General features: G+C 41.1%; 1 protein-coding gene across 1 annotated transcript; it reads right to left on the bottom strand.

Annotated features, from left to right (window-relative positions):
• Positions 1 to 482: 482 nt before the first annotated feature.
• On the bottom strand, positions 483 to 10,364 carry rtbdn (retbindin). The gene is made up of 6 exons (XM_079564258.1): positions 10,098 to 10,364; positions 8,601 to 8,777; positions 8,397 to 8,496; positions 8,014 to 8,142; positions 6,966 to 7,062; positions 483 to 1,239 (listed from the first exon to the last, which is right to left on the bottom strand). Exons 2-6 carry the CDS (start codon positions 8,764 to 8,766, stop codon positions 916 to 918), a joined length of 816 nt encoding a protein of 271 aa, XP_079420384.1. The 5' UTR covers positions 8,767 to 8,777; positions 10,098 to 10,364; the 3' UTR covers positions 483 to 915.
• Positions 10,365 to 13,645: the final 3,281 nt, after the last annotated feature.

Genomic DNA, 13,645 nt, shown 5'->3' with positions numbered 1-13,645 from the left:
TCTGCATATGAATTCTTGCCCCGGGTTTTATTAGACTGTCAGAGCACATCTTCTCTGCTCCTACCCAGCGTGACTTGTTAGAAAGACAAAAATACATTCATTATTACATCTCCACTGTTGCACTGCCTATGTTGGGCAAGCAGACTGTACGCTTACGGCATCACAATGGTAGAATGCACGAAAAGTTGTAACCTATTGATGGATACATGATAGGGAAAGGATGTACATAATATTTCCAAGACGTAATATAGGTGGTCTCGTGAGAAAGTACAGAAGCAGATATTCACTTTCACAGCTGTCTGCCTGTGCAATGTGTATATGTATACCAATCAAAGGATGTGCGTGTGTGTGTGTACCGCGCAATACTAATGCGCAATAGTAATAACTGTTGTCTTTAACCTCCCCAGGAATCGCTGCCTATTCCAGGAAGTAACAAACAAGCCCTCAACACAGAGCACACATTCAAATCCCTGCTTTTCTTTTTCATGTTTTCCTTGGGCATAAACGTGCAATAACACTATGTGTAACTGTCATTGAGTAAAACAGGAGTAAAACATGAGCAGTACGAAAGGACTCCATCACATGTCCAGTCTTCAGAACGGACCGTCATCGCCCGAAACTATATTACGTCTTGGGATGCAAACAGTGTCCATACAATGTAAATCAAATGACTGGCATTTTCCATTATCCCTTCATCCCTTTCCCCAATAAATATTTGCAGTATCTCCAAAACCAATATGGCGGCTCAGTGATCTGTTCTATAAACCTATTCCTCACAGCTTAGATATGGAATATGTCAAACAATTATCTAAAACATGATCATGACAGCTGCGGTGGTTAGTTACAGGAGAAGGTTACAACTCCAAACTGATCTGAAGTCAGCTTTTTCTAACACATCACTATCTATAGTTGTGCCTACAAACCACTGCCGCTGCCCTCCCCGTCATCGACCCCCACTGAGCGCTTCCTTAGCACGGAGTTCCCCCTCCTCTGAGTGCGAGGGGGTGGCAGAGGGGTGTGGCAGGGGGCGCGGTACTGGGGCAGGCCGGTCTTGGTGGTGTCCAGCTCCTCCGGGTCGTCCTGCTGGGCTCTGAGTGCGGCCATCTTGTCTCTGTCAGAGGCACTGAGCGTCAGGCAGCCACAGGGAGCGCTCTCCGTCAGCTCCTCAGGTTCATCCTCTACGGTCATGAAGGCATCGCCCCACAGACTCTCACACAGGTCCCGTCCATGTTGGTACATCTGAGGGGAAGGACATACAGTAATTATGTGGAAGACTGAGATGGCCAACTGAAAACATTATTATTCTACTTTGAGTGTCATGTAATTTGCAACAGATCTAAAGAGTTATGTTCTAAAAAGCAGAAGAAACTATGACCGGAAGCAATGGACTGGGTCTGCAGCAATTGGCGAGAATAGCACTTCTCTTTGGTCCTCATGGCTGGCCTGGAAAAATCCAGATTCACCACTGTACCTATGATATAGTCTGGTGATGACCGTGGCATCAACTGGAGCATTTCTAGAGCGGAACATACCTAAGCAAACAGGAAACGGAGTAAACCAATCATCGAAGAGTGGCTGTGTGTCGTCGTTGCAGGGTTATTAGCGGTTCTGTGTTAATATTCAAACAGGCTTATGAATCACAAAACGGACGTACTGTCGATGTGTTTTTGGTCATTTACTGTCGGACTGCAGCATCCCAAGAGTGACGCTGCTCGCTAAAAACACATGGCAGCAAACAAACAAATCTGATTGCACGGATCTGTTTGAATTTGGCAGCAGCGGCAAACGAGTGCATGAGGCCCAGAATGATAGCCCTGTGTATTATTCTGGACTTGCCAGGCTACCTCATGGTGGCATGCTGATATTGCTGCAATATCACCCCCTAGTGGCTAGGAGAGACATTGGACGGCTTTCTATAATATGGAATCTTAAGGGTAATTTGCATCTCCCAAAAACAAGTTAAAAGCCTGGCTCCCAAGAATTATCATTGTTTTTCTCCTGTGATAACTAACTATCATGTTTTGGACCACACTAGTTTTTGTTCAGGGGAATTTTAAAGCATTTCCCTTTGATTGACAGGCCCTGGGGAAGGGTGGAGGCTCGATTATCTGACCTGCCATCATGGATTAACTATCATGAAAATAGTACCTAAGAGTGATATTAACATAGTCATTATGTTACATAGAAACAGAACAAAATCTATTTCCTAGGCAATATAGCTAACTGTTACCGTACCTCAAATCCTAAAAATTGTGTGTATGCAGATTTTCTTAGTATTTTCTTTTAGTTGCCAAGGTGTTTCCATGGAAATACAATGTTAATGCTGTGCTTTAAAGAAAAGTAACCAGAGTTTTCAGATGCCATTGTCAAGAATCCATTCATCAGTGTCATTACTTGATACAGCTAGAAGAAAAGGGGCCACTTCCCTTCTAGTGTAGTTCTTTGAAATAAACAGTGGATGGTCATGAAAATGGGGTGGGGGGATTGAATACAATACGAGTGTGTTGTTTGAATGTAGTTGAGACATGCTCCTGCTTCTGAGCTTATGCTAGTGAAATTTGTAACGTATGACAACAAAACTATATGACTATAACCATATGACTACTAATGGTCCTTATTGCATTGGCTGTATACTAACGGTGACGCGGGGGCTTCTATTCTGGGGCATGTTTGAGAGCCAGACAGGCTGCCAGAGGTGACAGAGATGGATCTGACACACACATCTATTCAGGCTCTCCTCTTTCTCAGAATAGTGATTGGATACAGATTCTTCCCCTGCAGACAGACAGGAAATATAGATGGGTTTTTGGGTGCTCTACAAAGCAAGCTTTGGATATAAACGTGCAATATCAATTTTTGGTAAAATAGTTTGTGCAAGTAGCATCATGTGATTGCATTAGGCAAAAATATAGAAAAAAGTAAACAACAGAGCTGTGGAACAGATGTCTGCAGGGTCACTGCTGGCAAATACATCAGAATACATCCATTTTTTTGAATCTTCAGTGGTTTACCATTACACTAAATGAGAATTTGATGACACAATCTTCTCTTTCTGAATTAAAAATAGAAAGATTCAGCGACGCACCCTCAACCGTAACACAAGATAATCACAGCTGCCATCTATTTTCTTTCCAGAAATCTACTGACTGTGTTAAAAATATCCTGCTTATTAAAAAGTTTTAAAACATTCCTTTTTCATGACAGATGTCAAAATGAATGTGTTCATGAATCATGTCAACATTGTTTGTTCCTTGGTCCATGCTGACATCTTGGGTGTCATAAAATCAACAATAAAATCATAAGGGACTTTTGATAAGTCTCTTGATGCACTGTCAAAGCCATCAGAGTTTCAATCACACAGCCAAACCACAAGCATTAAAACAGTAATACTTCACGTTAAGCCAGCACTTATTGAAACTGCAAATGAATTCTTAAACCTCAGGAAGATTGTATATATCTTCTCATTCCAAAACACTGTATGTGCCTTTACTTCTTTACCTGTCACCTCTAAAATAATTCATACAAATTAACTATCTCTCATCATCGTGCAGTTTTAAATACAATCCTCCTCTGCTCTATCTTCACTTTCCTCTAAGTATTTCTATCTTTATATCATACTCTCCCTTCTGCTCTGACAGTTCATCAAGAATCCATTCACCACTCCTCAAAATCCGAACTCAGATATGCCATTATGGTTGTGAAATCCATTTATACAGCTGACCAAGATTGTTTTACAATGACTATGAAAAGTCTAATAATGAGATGCTAACAAATGTACCTTATCAGTTTAAAAATGTGCACCAGGTGTGATGGGGGTGGAGGAGGGGGTATGTGGCCAGCTGGCAGCTGTGCCCGCGCCAGAGCCCTCCTCACCTCCATCATCTGCTCCAGGCTGCAGAGCAAATTAGAGCCCCCACCAGAGCCCTGTCTCCACTGTCCAACAATTCTACAAGCCACAAAGCACACATGAGAAGTTGTCAAAAAGGTCACCTTGCTTTTTGAAACACATTTATTACGGGGCTCTGCTTCCACGCACCTTTCTTTGAAAACTAATTCCACTTATTGCTGACATTCGTTTAGTGCTTTCTGGAGCATGAAAAATCCGACCACACACATAAAACGTAAGACATATATGCGGATTAGGATGGCCAAAACAAGCAGACTTCGGTAGAGCAAGTTAATGCAGTTTCAGCGTCAAACACAGCAGAGATTTGGTGCAAACTGCCCCTGTCTTTCAGTTGGAGATTTAAGTGGCCATTAAAAGGAGCAGAATCATCATCCCTGTCTCCTACAGTAGCTTAATTTATATCCGGCATTGCTGTCCTTTTGGCTTAAGTGACACTGTACAAGTGTTGTGTGGTGCAGACCTTTCAGGCTTGGCTGAACCCTTTGAAGTTGACACTTAAATATGGTCTTGTCATTACTGTCCACTCTAACGTCACTTTCAGAGGTGCAAAATTGCATTTTATTATAAATACAATCACTGTCCAAATTACAAATCTACTATTAATTATCAGCTCACTATTTCTTTTGTATTGCAGTAATGTTGCTGTAATTTTAGTCATGTTTGTATTGAAGTTGACACATCACATGCTTCATGAGTGGCACCAGGTTTATGGATACATTTTCAAGTAGACAAACAAGCAAAAATAATTACTTAACAATTTCATTAAAATTGTATACAACAAGAGAGCACTTCTGTAGTCTTAAATGCTCACAATATAGTCCATTTTAATTCCTTCTCTATAAGTGTGCCATTAGAAAATATTCACTTTGCCTAGCCACATTCGTACTGGAAATATAGGTTATTTATCAGATGCCTTTTCTGATGCAGCTTTTCACTAACGGACATCTATGGAAAACAAACAGACACGTAGTTAGTCGGTCACTTTAAAAAGCCCCATATAAATCAATGAGTGCTCGAAAACCATCTTTAAAATTGCTTTATGAATTCTTGAGGAATCCGCCATTCTCTCATAGATGCTCAAAGACCTGGCCAGAGCACCACTTCCCACCAATAGAGAGAGAGAGAGCGCTGCTGCCGCTGAACAGATCTTGGCTGCAGTGATGTGACCAGAGCACAAAGACTCAGAGGGAATAGTGCCAGCGGACTTTGCATGCACTGGACGTCTTTGTGTGGATGTATGAGCTTGTTTCTATGCAAATTGCCATACACTGCAGTAGGCATATACAAATCCCTTCTGTGGATTTCAATATATAGCGCATCTTTATTTTTCTATTTGGCAGGGGTTTTAGAAGTGTGGGGGGATGTACGCTCTGGTGATAAACAATGGATTTAGAGGACTCCAAGGGAATTAGGGTGTTTGGTGTTATATTAAAAAGTGAGAGCACTGCCGAAAGGTCCGGGGACAACAAAATAACATTCATATGCGCCTTTAAAACAGACATCTATTTTAACTTAAGGTTCTAAAAAAAACCATCTTTTTAATATCATATTTTTAGTGCTTTGTACTTGAGGAAGATCTAGTTCTATCACTAACAGGTCATTGGAGTGAGTGTGCACACTTTCATGTTTACTCTAGGGGCTTTAGCTTGTAATGAAAACCAAAACAGAAAAAATAAATTGTTTTGTTGCCGAGGCCATGAATGTTGGAAACAAAAGAGAAACCTGTTGAAATTCATATGGTCAACACAGTGACTCATCCCTCACTAGAAAACTGTGTTCAGAGAGTTACTGGAATGTCAAAGCTAATAGCTGCGTGCCCTAGATGGAAGTAGGACAATGCCGACAAAAAAACAAGGCAAACACAAAGACGCATTAGGCGCTCTACAGGGGGAATGTGGTTTGTGTTGTTTTGTTTCTTTCTAATGAGAACATTTTTATTTAATACACATAAAAGGACAATAAAGAAGGAAAAAGAAAACAAACAAACATGGGGCAATGTTTGATTCTGCTCCCATGATTAACTAAACGTGCAAAAATATGAAATGACTGAATGGCCATAAGTAATGACACTTTCATGACATATACAATAATCTATGTGATTATACACAGTACAAGTTACAATATTCCTCTGTGTAGTTTGTACTGTGTTGTTTGTGATATGTATGATGAACTTTGTTTATTGTGCCAATTTACATTACATGATTTACATGCCATACAAGCCTTTTAAATGCCCCTTATGCCTGTCATAAAACTAGCCCTTTGTTACAATGGGATAATCACACGAATTACAGAAGAGGTATTAGATATAAGTGCAACAGTAAGCATAGATAACATGCTTATATCTAAATTAAATGTATAATTCCATCTCCTCTCAGTGCACACTCTGATAGGGGGCACAGAGGTGCAGGGAGATGGATAGGTGTGTTTGTTTGTCCCAGCTGCTCAGCCTCTAAGCCACCCATCCTCAGCGGCCGGCTGTGTCCTGTGTCCACTGAAGCAAGACCGCTCTTTTCACGCTCGAGTCCACAGCCACATTAACCCCTCACTCGCCAACTGACCACTGCACTCATCTGCAGCACTGATCTGGGCCCTGCCACAACAAGCTCACACTCACAGACCCCAGTCCAAGGGCGGCGAAAGAGTCTGTTAGAACAATTACAGATGAAGAAGTTTCCTGAGAAATCAATTCATATAATAGGGACTATACGGAGTGTAAAAATGTTAAAACTAAGTATTTTCATCCCCCTACATGTTCCAGCCATGTTCTAATGTGTAGAATGAGCTCAGACCTGTTCACCACAACTGCCTCTAAAATCCTGCACTGTCACTCAAAAAGGTGTTCATTCAGGTCCGAAGAGCCGTCATGCACGAGCTTAATATAGAAGCTGCAGTTGTGCATAAGACCTGAGGTGGCAGTAGTGAGCATAAAATGACCAACTTGCATCTAGCCCCTTTAAGTTGAGATAAAAGGGAAACCCATGGCCTCATTTATCAGCATGAACCCCCATAAAACTGTCTAAAGGAAACTGGACAGTAGCGTTCAGGGCTGTTGACTGACCTGTTGATATGAAACACAGGATCCAGTGCAGTTCTGTCCCCGAGGGTCTCTGGCCCAGTTCCGAGCACAGGTCATGTCCATCCTGCACGCCTCAAACCTAAAGAATGAAATAATAAAAGTTACATACATACGTACAAAACACTCTGCATACTTCCATGTTTAAAAAAACCAAACGTTAACAAGAAAAACAAAAAACATCCACCCCTTGTCTCTACCAAGAAATCAAAATCAAAACAGATATAGATATGTAGATTTACATATATCCGTCTACTCCAAGGGCAGCTGTGGCTACAATAGTAGCTTACCACCACCGAGTATGGTGTGAATGAATAATGACCACAGCACTTTGAGAAACTTGGTAATACAGGCCTGTAAAGTGTAAGCCATGATTATTATGATAATCAAATAACTTGCAGTTCGTGGTCGAATCTGCATTTTTTAATCTTTAATGTTTGTTTTAATCTAGTCAAGGTCACGCCACAATGGACAGAGGTTAGTAAAGACATTTAGTTATCTAGTATGGATAGCAGATTAAAGAAGGGCTTAGGCAGAATAATTCCATTTTGAAATCCCAAATGCACAAAAGAAAAAAAGAAAAAAAGGAAAAGTGAAAACTATACTGTAAGATCTCTGTTTATGCTTGTGTTGCTCATGGTTTTTGTCCAAATCATTTCTTCATTTGCTGTGAGACACGACTGTGAGGCTTATGATCTTATTTTCCCCTGAAGTAGAAAGATCAATTTGATTCGCTGCACAATGACATCTGAAACAACAAGTCTGACTAGACAGCTTTATACTCAAACAATTGATCAGTAATTACACAAAAACATGTCATTTCAGGGCTGTTTGCAAAATGAGATATTATAACCTAAATTATTGCTAATAGCCTACTGATTAATAGCCTAATTAAGAGCAATATGAACCACTATTTCAATATTGTGGGCTACTGATGAAAATCAAGTGTGCACAGAGAATGAGTGCAGATAGTAATTTCATCGGTAGGTTTTATTGGTGGTTTGTTTTATCAGTCGGCCTAAGGCAGCCTCACCAGTCCCGGCAGAAGCTGTGGCACAAGGGCACGGCCTGGATGTACGAGCGGCGCTGAGGGTGAGGCCAGCGCGCAGCGTCCGGGGAGCAGCGGTAAAAACACGACACTCTCTTCAGGAAGCCTTCACACCTGCAAACATCAACGACACACCGGTATTATACAGATACACGCTATCATTTATCTATGTGTTTTAATGACTTGCATGTGCTTCATTTATTACGGTTGTTACGTGTTAGAGAAGATCATATTGCGTTGGGTTTGCTAACTTTGCAACATGGCGCAATCATGACTCGAGGAACAAACGTGTCAAATTGTGTTCATTGTTTATTGTTCACCAGCCTATATTAAGAGTAGATGTTAATTATATTGAGTATAGGACTTACTCTGGACTGAGTGGTCCACACTTGTCCCAGGGCTCGTTCTTATTGCTGGCAGAAGGGACATGGGAGATGTCTTGAATGTGCTCTTCTGTGCAACAGCTGTCTTTTAACACAAATAAGAAGCCATTTCAGTCATGTGCTGTATCTTGATACTGTAAACATTAAATCTGGTCATATTGTATAGGCTCCTGGAGGAAGAATACCCACTGTCAGCATAGAGAGAGCACTCCTGCAGGTGAGGCTCTGCGCTGGGTGTGGCCTTGTGTCTGCCATCTTGAAGACACACCCCATCGGCCAGGGATCCACCAATCAGCGCAGCCGACAAACACAAGCCAAAGCGGAGCAGAAAGCGCCAGGTAACACCCATTTCCATGAAGTAATGTTCTGCAAAAGAATATCCAGCACAATAAAAACATCATCTCCCCAACCCCTCTATCCAAATAAAAGATCCTCTGTTTCAATGCTTTAATACTGAATCTCTCAAATGGACGGACTTTATGGAATCAATATAATGTGTAGTATAGTAGTAGTAGTAGTAGTAGTCGTTGTGGTGGTTGTTGTGGTAGTAGTTGTAGTAGTAGTTGTAGTAGTTGTTGTTGTTGCTGTAGTAGTAAGGCCGTAAAAGGTGCTGTTCATGTTGACATACTTGTGTCACTGTGCCTTGATGTCATTAGTCTCGGAGGATTGTAGTCAGTGTGCTCTGCGACCTCGTCTACAAGGTGAGCCTAATTAGGTGAGACTGTGGCACCTTCCTGGGACGAACAACAGGTGGGGTGTCTTAATCTGACAGAAGGCTGTCCGGAACGTATCCTGCAGAATTAAGCCTGTGCGTGAGACTTGACCACATGACCACAACAATCTGGCCTCTTTTGTTTGCCACTAGTGGACAAAGCCCAGCTTTTCTCCTCAACTATACCACATCATGTGATGATCAGCGGAAAATACAATAAGTTAGTGCAATATATCAAAACCCCCGACTCAGCAAATGTGCAAAAGTAAGAAAATAATGTGGAACAGCTGGCTTTTGTCCATACTGTGCTCCACCAATGCCCCAAAAATGAGTGAATGAAAAGTCATAACAGAGAGCAAGGTCTAAAAATGGACTACAATGCATTCTTGAACACAGTACATCTGGCTCACTACCAAAATGTGTGTGAAAAGTGTGATTCTAAAGTTATTGTAGTCACCGCTGCATTAAACACAAATAACAAAAATATGTTGTACAGTCCCACTATTACACCGTCACTCTAGAACAGTATATGTGACTAATTTCACAGACCACAGCCTTCGCAGTGTTAATAACTTATCAAATTAATGATTTTTGATTATCATTGCTTGACCAGACTATGTAGTATACTATAATGAGTAAATTCATAATTATTGCCTTAAAGTTTAAATGTAGAATTATTCAGTTCAACTTTAGTATTGACTCAGGACACAATAAAAACAACAAAAATAAAAAATAAACAGCTACACAATCACTTTAAAAGATAGCTATACCAGTGCCTCCACATTATTGATTTAAAAAAGATGTTTCATCAAATTTCATTAGATTTGTATCCAATACAAACTTCTGTGGTATAAATATATTGGAATAAAAAGAATTACTCTAATGCTTACTTTGAAAAATGAAGATACAGTTTACCTTCTGTCTGTTTTCACTACCTCATATTACTCTTAGTATTAGATTTTAGATTGAATTACCTGTTAGTGTGAGAATAAAAGGCTTTGCCTGGATTGTGATCTCTTGTTAAGCTTCTCCCCGGTATTTCCGCTCTGTCGCTGTGGTGTTTGGCTGTGAATCCAATGCTCCTCTCTGCTCGCTCTCTCTCCACCTGTGTCTTTCTGTCTGTGAGTCTGTCCGGTGTGCTGTGATCGCCGCTGCCCAGGGGCTCCTCACCACTTTGTCACAGTATTAAACGAAGGGCATGTCTGTCCTCTCCAGCGGGAGCCTCACCCCTCCCTTCACTGACCGGGCTGGGAAAACAGTCTCTCTCTCCCTCCCCACCGCTCCTCTTCTCTCTGTTCTTGTTAATCTCCAAATAAGACGTTTACCAAATGACAGTCTTCCTTCCAGCTGAGTTCTAATGGAAACATGTTAATGAGATTGGGATCAATTGATTTAAAGTAAAACAAGCTCAGAATGTTGTCCTTGTTTGTTGTATAGTCACAGAGCATTCACAGGTGCTGCTGAGTCACACCTGTCCTTCTGGAGGTCAGAGCGGAGGGTCAGAGCTCGGTACAATGGAGATTTAATACTGAGAGATGGATATGCTGAGGACACAGAACTCACATCTGTGCAGAACAAAACACTGCAAAGCACAGCACCTTTGTGTCCTGACACAAACACTCTCTGGATCAGCCGGCTGGGCTGGAGACACTGCCTCACAGCACTATTCTCCCCAGAGAACCAACAGTACAGTCTGTTTTAAAGAAATAGTCATATGGATTGGGCTGTTTCACAGATGATGTGCATAAGAGCCCCAACAATAAAAGTGTAAGTCTGAGGTGGAAACCTGTCCTTGACAAATATCTGCTAGTCTTGCATGTCGATTGTCCACATAAGGATACATATTTGTTCCGTCAAATCCCTTTAATGCCTTGTTTGAATATGGATGAATGTACAAGCCTGTGTTTTCCTACACTGTGTTGCCTTCTGCCTTTAATCTCAGTTCCCCTTGGACCTGACGCACCAGTCTAATCCCTCGCTGCATGCCCTAATGAGACTTTTGACCAGAGAGGAGCAGATGGAGACAGTCCTATTGCGCAGATTCTGTCTAAAACAATGACTGGGAAGTAAGTGATGGTGATTTGTGGCAAAACTATACAAGAAGCCCCAAACAAACTGAGTGATTGCTGTTGTTGAAATAGTGCTAAAAAATAATACATTTGGAGCCAGTTATAAGTCTTGGAAAGCGAGGAAGTCTCATGCTTGAACTGGCTGGCTAAAGGTTACTAAAGCTGTGTACTGTATGTCTCTATTGATTTTAGACTCAATAACACTTTGACGGGGCAGTACACAGTTTACATAAGAAATATGTCAGAGACCTGGGCTGTGCATAGAATTAAGCTATGGCTCCTATTAATCTATATAATTTTAAGTTTTACTTCCCACCACTGCTTGGGTTAGGGCAGCATTATGTTCTTTCTTTGAGATAGAAACATTTCTTAATCATTATCATTTTAACTGCTCAGGAAAAGCTTCCACATGAACTACTTTGATAGCCCAAGTATTAGGCCCAAATCTCTATTGGACTTTTTGACAGTTTTTTGGCTGAAAGGTGGGATTTCCTTTGTTGGACATACTTCCTAAATATCCACTCTGTCAGAGGAATGAAGGGCGTTGGATATAACATTTTCACAGTTGGGTTGTCCAGCTGCAATAAAATGGACAGAGAGTTGCCAGCTTCTCAATCACCTGATCATGCTGCCACCTGTCCCTCGGCTCTGGGACAGGACGGTTTTACCGTTGGTTCGGATTATGGGTTCCCTTAGCTGTCTCCAAAATGTACCAAACCACTTTGCGTGACTAGTCTGGGCTGGAGTCAATCTTAAAAGACTCTCAATTAAAAAAAACTCTTGAGCCATGATATGTTTGATATTATCTTGTGATCATTGACACAGCACTAATCATGATGCATTTTCTGGACCCTGGCCAACATCATTAGCTACTGTAAAATCTACATTTTTATTGTGTAGTTGTGGTGAGTTTGGTGAGTGACAGACAGTAATTGGACAACCCATGGCTCTTGCCTTTGTGTGAGAGTTATTCTGGGAACAGATGAGCTATGGGACAAAGCAGACTGTGAGTGCCCTTTCTGTCTCCTTGTTGTTGTTGTTGTTGCCTCATTTAAAAGAATTGGGCTGGAGCCATGGTTGGCACCTTAGACGAGCCCTTGACCACCTGTCCTTTATGTTCTATCCTAGGGTAGACATCTGCCAATCTGTGCCATCGGCTCCATGGACCACCTCCAAATTCCACTCACTCATTCACTCATAGGGCTGTAGTGGTGACAGTGGCGCAGCTGGTAGAGCGGGTCGGGGGTTCGAATCCCAACTCCAGTGCACACTGTCGTTGTTTCCTTGGGCAAGACACTTCACCCACATTGCCCCCAGTGTCTGCGTACATTGGTGTATGAATGAGAGTATGAATGGGTGAGTGGATCCTTGCTGTAAAGCGCTTTGAGTGCCTAATGTAGGTGGAAAAGCACTATATAAGTTGAGACCATTTACATTTTTGGGCTCAATATTTATCGTTTGTACATTTATTTGCACTTTTCCCCTATTTTCCTAATGTAATACTTAATTTTTTGCCCTAAGGTTGGTGTGTGTCATTGTATTTCATGTTCATTGTGGGATGTTTTAAGATTAAGTTGAGTTGAAATGACTTGAATGTCATTTTTAAGGTTTAGAGTTAGTTTCTGTTGCATTATAAGGTCTTCAATAATATTATTTATCGCGATAGTTTCCTGCCGTAATTTATCAAGTTTTACATTTAGTTATTGTGACAGGCCTACTCACTAACTCACACTCACTCACACAAGCTCACTCACTCACGCACTAACTCGCCGCATCCATTGACGAGGTGGTTAAAGTGACACAATGACAGAATGCACCTGTTGAAGCTGGATTTGATCCGCTGACCTACTGGGTCCTGGTATTCCCACTCATACAGACTCCCATCTTTGCAATGGTAATATGGCTGAATACTGGCTAAAAACGTGGCTCCTTCTCTACTCTGCATCTTCGACAGAGATAGAGACAGATTTGGAGATGTTTCTTGGTGCTGGGTTCTTCCTTTATTAACTTGCAACAGCAACATGATGCCATAATTTTAAAATATGAGTAGACTTAACCTGAATATGAACCTCACATTAACATTTATTCGAAATAACCTCAAACCCACAGTGTGTTACTTTAGTAAAGATAATAAGCAGTTGTCTCAGCGACTCTTGGTTTGTGTCACCGCTAATGACCAAGAGACAACCAGTGGATGTTTCAGAGCAAACTACAGTTCACATTCACTGACCTTTTCTTGGCATAAATGTCACTGGCCAAATCCCATGTTTCTTTGTCGCTAATTGAGGTTTTTACAAATACAACATATTTTAAATGTCACTGTTGGAGAACGACAAGTGACAACCTTTATTTTATATTTTATTATTATTTTCTATATACAGTGTGAATAAAAATGTTTGGTTTTTTTACTTCAGGATTTTATTATCCAGATGAACTTTTGCATAAGGTTTTTA

The sequence above is a fragment of the Gobius niger genome (assembly GCF_951799975.1).
Source record: "Gobius niger genome assembly, chromosome: 10".
In the NCBI taxonomy this organism is placed as follows: domain Eukaryota; kingdom Metazoa; phylum Chordata; class Actinopteri; order Gobiiformes; family Gobiidae; genus Gobius; species Gobius niger.
The sequence above is the reverse complement of the archived record's forward strand: the minus strand, read 5'-3'. Positions and strand labels throughout refer to the sequence as shown.

Coding starts and splice junctions, on each gene's coding strand:
- rtbdn (XM_079564258.1), bottom strand. CDS start 8,766: ATGGAAATGGGTGTTACCTGGCGCTTTCTGCTCCGCTTTGGCTTGTGT. Junction 8,497..8,600: donor GTGCTCTCTCTATGCTGACA/GTGGGTATTCTT, acceptor TTGTGTTAAAAG/ACAGCTGTTGCACAGAAGAG. Junction 7,063..8,013: donor CACAGCTTCTGCCGGGACTG/GTGAGGCTGCCT, acceptor TTCATTCTTTAG/GTTTGAGGCGTGCAGGATGG.